The sequence below is a fragment of the Dipodomys ordii genome, unplaced genomic scaffold, assembly GCF_000151885.1.
Source record: "Dipodomys ordii isolate 6190 unplaced genomic scaffold, Dord_2.0 Scaffold42, whole genome shotgun sequence".
Lineage (NCBI taxonomy): Eukaryota > Metazoa > Chordata > Mammalia > Rodentia > Heteromyidae > Dipodomys > Dipodomys ordii.
The window spans coordinates 2,463,973-2,473,310 of record NW_012267258.1 but is presented as its reverse complement, the minus strand read 5'-3'; the positions used below and the strand labels follow the sequence as shown (position 1 = coordinate 2,473,310).

Genomic DNA, 9,338 nt, shown 5'->3' with positions numbered 1-9,338 from the left:
CTTCCTTCCTTCCTTCCTTCCTTCCTTCCTTCCTTCCTTCCTTCCTTCCTTCCTTCCTTCCTTGCTTCCTTCCTTCTTTCCTTCCCTCCCTCCCTGCTTCCTTCCCTCCCTCTCTCCCTCCCTCTCTCCCTCCCTTCTTTCCATTCTCCCTCTGAGGCTTGAACTCAGGGTCCGTATTCTGTCTCTTAGCTTTTTCCACTCAAGCCTGGTACTCTACTGTTTGAGCCACACCTTCACTTCTAGATTTTTGGTGGTAAATCAGAGTCTCATGAACTTACGAGCCTGGGATGGCTTCAAACCGCCATCCTCGGAGCTTGGCCTTCTGAGTAGCCAGGATTACAGGCATGACCCACTTATGTCCAGTTTGAAACCTTATTTCTTGATGGCTTCTGTGGCTGTTATAGACCCAATCTGCCCTCCATCCACCCTACATATACACTCTGCTGCATGAATTAGCCTCCATCTTTTAGAGACGTGTCTGTAGTGATTTTCTCCCTCCATCCTGTATCTCCTTTGGGGTACCTCAGAAGTCCCGTAGCGAACCCTCTACAGCAGCTTCTCTATCTCTGTTGAGTTTCACTTCTCAGCTCTTCAGCCAGCTGATGAATGAGAAGGTCTCCTCTCTACATTTTTCATACTGGTCCTGGGGCTTGAACTCAAGGCCTGGGCACTGTACCAGAGATACATTTTGCTCAGGGATAGTGCTTTACCACTTGAGACACAGCTCTACGTCTGGCTTTTTTAGTGGTTAATTGAAAATAAGAGTCCCAGGCTGGCTTTGAATCGTGATTCTCAGATCTTAGCTTCCTGGGTAGCTAGGATTCTAGGTATGAGCCACCAGTGTGCGTGGCTCCTCCCTACTTCTGGACTACAACCATGTCCTTCCAGCTCTTACATTCTCCTGGCTTCTCACCTGTGCTGTGCTTGCTTTGAGAACCCAGCCTTGCCTCTTAGTCCAAGGATTTTGAATATGTTCTGAGCTAAACTGCCTGGGCTTGAATCACATCTCTAGCACACACAGGCTTTGACCTTGGCAAGACATTGAGGCCCAATGCTTCCCAATTTCCTAAATTAAATGGAGATTGACAATGACCCTAACATACAAATATTGCTGTGGGCCTGGCCAGAGTTTCATGACAGTGAGCCTAGTTACTCAGGAGACTGAGATCTGAGTATTATGATTTGAAGCCAGCTCAGGTAGAAAAATCTGTGAGACTCTGATCTCCAATTAACCAGAAAAAGTCAAGAATGGAGCAGTGGCACAAGTGGTATAGCATCAGCCTTGAGTGAAAAATCGAAGAGACAGCAGCTGGGAAGGTGGCTCAGTGGTAGAGCACTTGCCTTGCATGCATGAGGCCCTGGGTTCGATTCCTCAGCACCACATAAGCAAAAAGAAAAAAGCTGGAAGTGGCGCTGTGGCTCAAGTGGTAGAGTGCTAGCCTTGAGCTGAAGAGCTGAGGGACAGCGCCCAGGCCCAGAGTTCAGGCCCCACGACCAGACCCCTCCACCCCCCCAAAAAAGGAAGGGACATTGCTCAGGCCCTGAGTTCAAATTCTACTTCCAGTGCACATGCATGCGCGTGTGCGCACGCACACACGCACACATACACACCTGTCAAATTGAAGTAGAGGACTAATGACTGCTATGACTAAATTTTTAACATGATTGCCCCCTTAAATGGCCTCCTTCCTGATAAGGTCTCCTCAGATTTTTGGGTTTAGATGTTAATGTTGTTTGGGGGGGTGGACCAAATTCTAACCCACAACACTTCCAAACTCTCAGTTTCATGCATTCCACCCTCTCAGTACCACCTGATTTTTTTCCCCCAACATCTTTCTAGTTCATGTCTATTACCACTGTATTCCACCAGAGCCTACACCCTACCCCGCCTGCCTCTTACCTGTCCTCTCTTTCATTGATCTCTCTTTATCCAGTTTAAATTCCATAGATAATGAATGCATTCACTCTCTAGATAAGTGTGTGTGTGTGTGTGTGTGTGTGAGCATGTGCACACACACATGCCAGTCTTGGGGCTTGAACTCAAGGCTTTGGCATTGTCCCTGAGCTTTTTTACTCAAGGCTAGTGTTCTGCCACTTGTACCATAGCTCCACTTCCAGCATTTTTGGTGCTTAATTGGTGATAAGAGTTCCACAGAATTTCCTGTGAAGTGAAGCTGTGGCTCAAAGGGTACTAACCTGAGCACAAAAGCTCAGGGACAGTGCCCAGGTCTTAAGTTCAAGCCCCACAACTGACAAAAATATCAATAATAAAAAATTATTTAAAAATTTCGTTTGCATTATGATACACAGGGAGATTTCATTGCTGCATTCTGGTGGTTTTACAATAGATTCCAATCAATCTCATCTCTGTCACTCTCCCTTCTGCCTTTCCCCTCTTCCTTAAACAATGTCAGCAGTTTTCATTGTTCTAGATTTATAGTTGCACACAATGTATTTTGACCATCTTCATCCTCTGGAAATGCCTTTTAGAAGTGTCCACCTTCACAGCGATCTATAAGCACCTCATGAAAGCTGTTGATCAGTAGGAGGAGGAGGAGGGGTAGGAAGGAGAAACAGATTCTGTCCTAGGGGTGGGGAGACAGCAGGAGGGGAACCTAACAAGGATGAAGGTGGTTGAATACAGTTGAAATAGATTATTTGCAACTATGAAAAAGAACCATGAACTCTGTTGAAACTGTTTTGGGAGACAGGAGGGCAGGATGAGGTTGACTGGGATACAGTGTAAATGTGTGTAGAAATGTAACAATGAGCTGGGAAGTTGACTCAGTGGTAGAGCGCTTGCCTTACATGCCTGAGGCCCTGAATTCGATTCCTCAGCACCACATAAGCAAAAAGAAAAAAGCCGGAAGTGGCGTTGTGGCTCAAGTGGTAGAGCGCTAGCCTTGAGCTGAAGAGCTGAGGGACAGCGCCCAGGCCCAGAGTTCAGGCCCCATGACCAGACCCCCCCTCCCCGCAAAAAAAAGAAAAGAAATGTAACAATGACATCCCCCTTTGTATGATTAATGTAAGTTTAAAAAAATCTTATTCACCCTCTATTTCTCTACCCTTCCCCCTTTCCTGTCTCCTCCTAAGTAGTCCCTTAGCCAGATTCATGTTCTGTGTTTATTCATATATAAACTTATGTAAATGGATATATATATATATAGGTATATACATGTCTATGAATATGTATGTCTTTTAGGTCTAGTTTTCACATATGCCACTCTTTTTATTTCCATCTTAAAGAGTTATCTATATTCCTGTTTCTACTTTCCTATGTCTTTTTTCCCCTTTTTTTTCTAGCACTGGGGCTTGAACTCTGCCTGGGTGCTGTTTCTTAGCTTTTTCCACTCAGGGTTGGTGCTCTACCGTTTGAGCCATACCTCCACTTCTGTCTCTTTGCTGGAGATAAGAGTCTTACAGATTGTCCTGCCTGAGTTGGCTTCAAACTATGCCTCAAATCTCAGCCTCCTGAGTAGTTAGGATTCCAGGCATGAGCCCTGGTGTTTGGCTTCTCCTGTCTTTTAATCCCTCTAAACAAGCTTTCTTTCCACTGTTCTTGTTTAGGTCATAAATGACTTCCATGCTAGAGCCAAATTTTTGTTTTGTTTACACAAAATTTAGCCTAGCCTGGCCTCAAATTTTCATTCCTCCTGCCTCAGCCTCCCCAGTACTTAGATTACAGGTGTACATTATCAGGACCATATCAAAAGACTATTGTGTGTGTGTGTGCCAGTTTTGGTTGGGGCTTGAACTCAAGGCCTGGTCAATGTCCTCGAGTTTTTTTGCTCAATGCTAGTGCTCTACCACTTGAGATACAGTTGGAGATAAGAATCTCATGGACTTTCCTACCCAGGTTGGCTTCAAACTGTGATCCTCAGATCTCGGCCTCCTCAGCAGCTAGGGTTACATAGGTGTGAGTCACTGGCGCCAGCAAAAGACAATTTTTAATCCTCATTTTACTACATACCTCAGCTTAATCTAACCACTGTTTGTTTATTCTTTCTGAAAACAGTTCCTTCTCTTACACTTGGAACCCCACATTCTCTGGGTGCCATCTTTCTAGTTTCCTCTGCCATTTCCTCTGACCTCTAAAGAATGGAGGGTTCATGACTCAGATCTTTCCTTTTCTTACTCCCTTGGTGATCTCATCCAGTCCTCTGGCTTTAAATAACATCCATATGCTGATGGCTTACTAATTTATATCTTCAGCCCAGGCCTCTTTTCTAAACTCTAGACTGTTATAACTAACTGCTGACTCCACATTTCCCTTGGATGTTGTCCAATAGGCAACTTCAACTTAACATGTCCAACATTTAACTGTCGATTGTCTCGGGCTCTAGGCCATTCTATTCCGTCTTCATTGTATCAGTCTTCTAGTTGTGCCGTCACCCTTGGAGTTAGTCCACACCTTCCTCTCTCTCTCACGTCAGACACATGAGCAAGTCCCACCATCTCTTTCTGGGGTTAAGAGGCACCTTGCTGACCTGCTCCCATCTTGCCCTGCACATTCTCCTCACTCTACAACCATTCTGGTTTTTGTTGTTGTTGTTGTTTGTCGGTTGTGGGGCTTGAACTCTGGCCCTGGGAGCTGTCCCAAGTGGTAGGCTAGCATTCTACCACTTTAGCTACAGCGACACTTCCTGTTTTCTGATGGTTAATTGCAGATAAGAGTCTCATGGACTTTCCTGCCCAGGCTGGCTTTGAACTACAATCCTCAGATCTCAGCCTCCTGAGTAACCAGGATTATAGGCGTAAGCCACTGGAGCCTGGCTCTGCAACCATTCTGTTCCCAGAATGTGGCTTAGTGGTAGAGTGCTTTCCTAGCATGCATAAAGCCCTGGGTTTAATTCCTCAGTACTACATAAGCAGAAAAAGCTGGAAGTGGTGCTGTGGCTCAAGTGGTAGAGTGCCAGACTTGGGCACAGAGAGGCTCAAGGACAGTGCCCAGGTCGTGAGTTCAAGCTCTAGGACTGGCAACAAAACAAAACAAAACAAAAACCACCCACTATAGTTCCTACATTGGGTTATAGGACCAAAGAGGTTGAGGAGAAAAAGGTTGGTAATTCTCAGGGCTGGGAAGGTGGCTCAGTGGTAGAGCGCTTGAATTGCATGCATGAGGCCCTGGGTTTGATTCCTCAGCACCACATAAGCAAAAAGAAAAAAAGCCGGAAGTGGCACTGTGGCTCAAGTGGTAGAGCGCTAGCCTTGAGCTGAAGAGCTGAGGGACAGTGCCCAGGACCAGAGTTCAGGCCCCACGACTGGACCCAAAAAAAAAAAAAGGTAATTCTCAATAATGTGCAAAATAGTTCCACTTATAAATTATTGGTAAATTATTATTATTATTATTTTGGTACCTGTCTTGGAGCTTAAACTTGAGGCCTGGATACTGTCCCTATATTTTTTGCTCAAGGCTGGTGCTCTACCACTTGAGCCTGGCTTTTTGCTAGTTAATTGGAGATAAGCGTTTCTTGGACTCTCTTGCCCAGTCTGGCTTCAAAGCTCAGTCCTTAGAACTCAGCCTTGAGTAGCTATAGTGTTACAGGTATGAGCCACTGGCACCTAGTTGTAATTGATTGATTGATTGATTTTGTGTGTGTGTGTGTGTGTGTGTGTGTGTGTGCATGTGTGTGTGTGCATGCGTGTGTATGTGGGAGGAAGCGGAGCTTAAATTCAGGGCCTTGAATTCCTGCTTTACTTTTTTGCTCAAGGCTGGTGTGCTATCACTGAACCACAGCTCCACTTTGGGCTTTTTGCTGGCTAACTGGAGATAAAAATCTTAAGGTGCCGGGCACTGGTGACTCACGCCTGTAATCCTAGCTACTCAGGAGGCTGAGATCTGAGGATCGCGGTTCAAAGCCAGCTCTGGCAGGAAAGTCTGTGAAACTCCCATCTCCAATAAATGACCAGAAAAAAAACCTGGAAGTGGCATTGTAGCTCAAGTGGTAGAGTGCTTGCCTTGAGCTGAAGAGCTGAGGGACAGAGCTCAGGCCGAGTTCAAGTCCCACAACCGACAAAAAGAAAAGAAAAGAAAAGAAAAACTTAAGGTTTTGCCTGCTGGCTTTGGACATTAATCTCCAAATCTCAGCCTCTGCAGTAGCTAAGATAACAGGTATGAGCCACTGATGCGCAGAAATAACAATTTTTATTAAAAATTTAAACTGACTGGGCACTGGTGGTTCACACCTGTAATTTTAGGTACTCAGGAGGCTGAAATCTGAAGATCATCTTTCTTTTCCAAGCAGGAAAGTTTTAGTCACCAGAAAACCGGAGGTGGTACTATAGCTCAAAGTGGTAGAGCACCAGCATTGAGCAAAAAGAGCTCAGGGTCAGCCCAGGGCCCGAGAAGCCTCATGACAGACCAAAACAAAAACAAAATTAAACTACTGAGCACCAGTGGCTCACACTTGTGATCCTAGTTACTCAGGAGGCTGAGATCTGAGGTTCACAGTTTGAAGCCAGCCCTGGCAGGAAAGTCCTTGAGGCTTGAACTCTGGGCCTGGGTGCTGTCCCACAGCTCTTCAGCTCAAGGCAAGTGCTCTACCACTTGAGCCACAGCACCACTTCCGGTGTTCTAGTGGTTTATTGAAGATAAGCTTCTCACGGACTTTCCTGCCAGGGCTGGCTTTGAACCGCGATCCTCAGATCTCAGCCTCCTGAGTAGCTAGGATTAGAGGGGTGAGCCTTGAGAGATGAGTATCTCCAAGTAACCACCAGAAAATTATAAGTGGCACTGTGGTGTAAAGTGGTAGAGTGCTAGCCTTGAATGCAAAAGCTCAGGGACAGTGCCTAGGCCCGGAGTTCCAGCCCACAACTGACCAAATAAATAAATAAGTTTAAACTGAGTAGTCTATGGTCATAGACAGGGCCTGAGTGTTGTCCTTGGGCTTTTTTTTTTTTTTCCAATGTTTGCACTCTACCAGTTTGGGCCACAGCACCACTTCTGATTTTCAGGTGGTTAATTGGAGATAAGAGTCTCATGGACTTTCCTTCCTGGGCTGGCTTTGAACTGGCATTCTCGGATCTCAGCCTTCTGAGTAGCTAGGATTAGAGGCATGAGCCACCAGCACTCAGCTTTAATTACTTTTTAAAAATATAAAAGGGAAATTTTACTTTTCTGTGACAGTCCTAGGGCTTGAACTCAAGGCCTGGGTACTGCCTCTAAGCTTCTTTTGCTCTACAACTTGAATCACAGCACCACTTCCAGCTTTCAAGTCCCAGGACTGGTACCATTGGAAGAAAAAAGCAGAGAGACAGAGACAGAGAGAGAGAGAGAGAGAGAGAGAGAGACAGACAGACAGACAGATAGACAGACAGAGACAGAGAGAGAGAGAGAGAGGTTTAAAAATACCAAAACCAGGGATGGGAATATGGCTTAGTGGTACAGTGCTTGTCTAGCATGCATGAAACCCTGGGTTCTATTCCTCAGTCCCACATAAATAGAAAAAGCCAGAAGTGGTGGTAGAGTGCTAGCCTTGAGCAAAAAGAAGTTCAGGGACAGTGTTCAGGCCCTGAGTTGAGGCCCAGGACTGGCAAAAAAAAAAACAAAAAACAAAACAAAAAACCCCCAATACCACAGAAATGCTTACTTGCCTTTAATTAATGTAGCTTTGAAATGACTTACATGCTTGGATTAACTTGTATAGTATAATAGAATGGGAGCAGATAACTAGAATTTATTGCAGGCCATAACGTCAATTGTTTTTTTTTGGGTCCGGTCGTGGGGCCTGAACTCTGGGCCTAGGCACTGTCCCTCAGCTCTTCAGCTCAAGGCTAGCATGCTACCACTTGAGCCATAGCACCACTTCCGGCTTTTTTTTTCTGCTTATGTGGTGCTGAGGAATCGAACCCAGGGCCTCAGGCATGCAAGGCAAGAGCTCTACCACTCAGCCACCTTCACAGCTCCTTTTTTTTTTCTTTTTCAATACTGGGAATTGAACCCAGAGTCCAATCATCACCAACTGAGCTATGCTCTCAGCATTTTTTTTGGTTGTACTGGGATTTGAACTCAGAGCCTCAAAAACTTTTTTTTTTTTTTTTGCCAGTCCTGGAGCTTGAATTCAGAGCCTGGGCACTATCCTTGAGCCTCTCTGTGCTCAAAGCTAGCACTCTACCACTTGAGCCACAGTGCCACTTCTGGATTTTTCTGTTCATGTGGCACTGAGGAATCGAACTCAGGGCTTCATGCATGCTAGACAAGCTAGACAAGCACTCTCCCACTAACCCACATTCCCAGCCCCTGGCTCAAAAACTTTTTCTTTTTTTTTTTGGGTCCGGTCGTGGGGCCTGAACTCTGGGCCTGGGTGCTGTCCCTCAGCTCTTCAGCTCAAGGCTAGAGCTCTACCACTTGAGCCACAGCGCCACTTCAGGCTTTTTTTCCCTTGCTTATGTGGTGCTGAGGAATCGAACTCAGGGCCTCAGACATGCAAGGCAAGTGCTCTACCACGGAACCACCTTCCCAGCCCCAGCTCAAAAACTTTTAAGCCTAGGCTGAGGTTAAACCCTAATCTGCCTCCAAGTAGCTGAGATTGTGGGCGTGAGTTAGTACACCCAGCTTATTTTTTCACTTTGAGACAAGGTCTCCGTACGTTTTGCCAAGGTTGGCCTCAAATCCTTAGTCCTTCTGCCTTCAGCTCCCTTTCCCCTTCCCTTCCTCAGTAACTGGGATTGCAGGTATGTGCTACCAAGTCCGTCTTTAAAACTTACAAATCAAACAAAACACAGTTTTTGAAGAAAATCTAGAAAAGGATAAAGAAGAACATAAAAGCTAAGTGCCAGTGGCTCAATACTCATACCTGTAATCCTAGCTACTCAGGAGGCTGTGATCTGAGGATCGTGGTCCGAAGCCAGCTTGAGCAAGAAAGTCCATGAGATTTGTATCTTCAATTAATCACCCAAAATCCGAAAGTGGAATTGTGGCTCAAGTGGTAGAGTGCTAACCTTGAGCACAGAAGTTAATGGGCAGTGCCCAGGTCTTGAGTTCAAGTCCTAGTACTGGAACATACAAAATAAAGTAAAACCATTGGCAACCCAGAAAACTTGAGCTAACATTTTTAGGACACTTTCAGCAAGTGGCAGAGTGCCCCATCAGAGGAACGTGCTTGTTTTTCACCTTCAACTGCAGATTTCTTGATGCCTTGTAGGGGATGGGCTTGTGTCTGGCAGCTTGGGATTCCTTTGTTTGGGAAACTCAGTCTTGCATAATACTAAAGCAAATATTCACCCATTGTTCTTGGAGAAAATAGTGAGGTCACTTGATTCTGCAAACAGATGTTGTGAAGTGAGCTGTGAAATGTTCTACTCCAAAATGGATCAAGGGATCTTTTCTTTTTTCTTTT

At 45.5% G+C, this 9,338-nt stretch overlaps 1 protein-coding gene across 1 annotated transcript in view; it reads left to right on the top strand.

Annotated features, from left to right (window-relative positions):
• The window catches only part of Tmbim6 (transmembrane BAX inhibitor motif containing 6), a 39,925-nt gene extending 31,264 nt beyond the window's left edge, over positions 1–8,661 (top strand). Inside the window, exons 6-7 of the mRNA XM_013018695.1 lie at positions 499–504; positions 8,619–8,661. Coding sequence (XP_012874149.1) covers positions 499–504; positions 8,619–8,661 — 49 coding nt within the window. The remainder of the gene's footprint in view (positions 1–498; positions 505–8,618) is intronic.
• Positions 8,662–9,338: the final 677 nt, after the last annotated feature.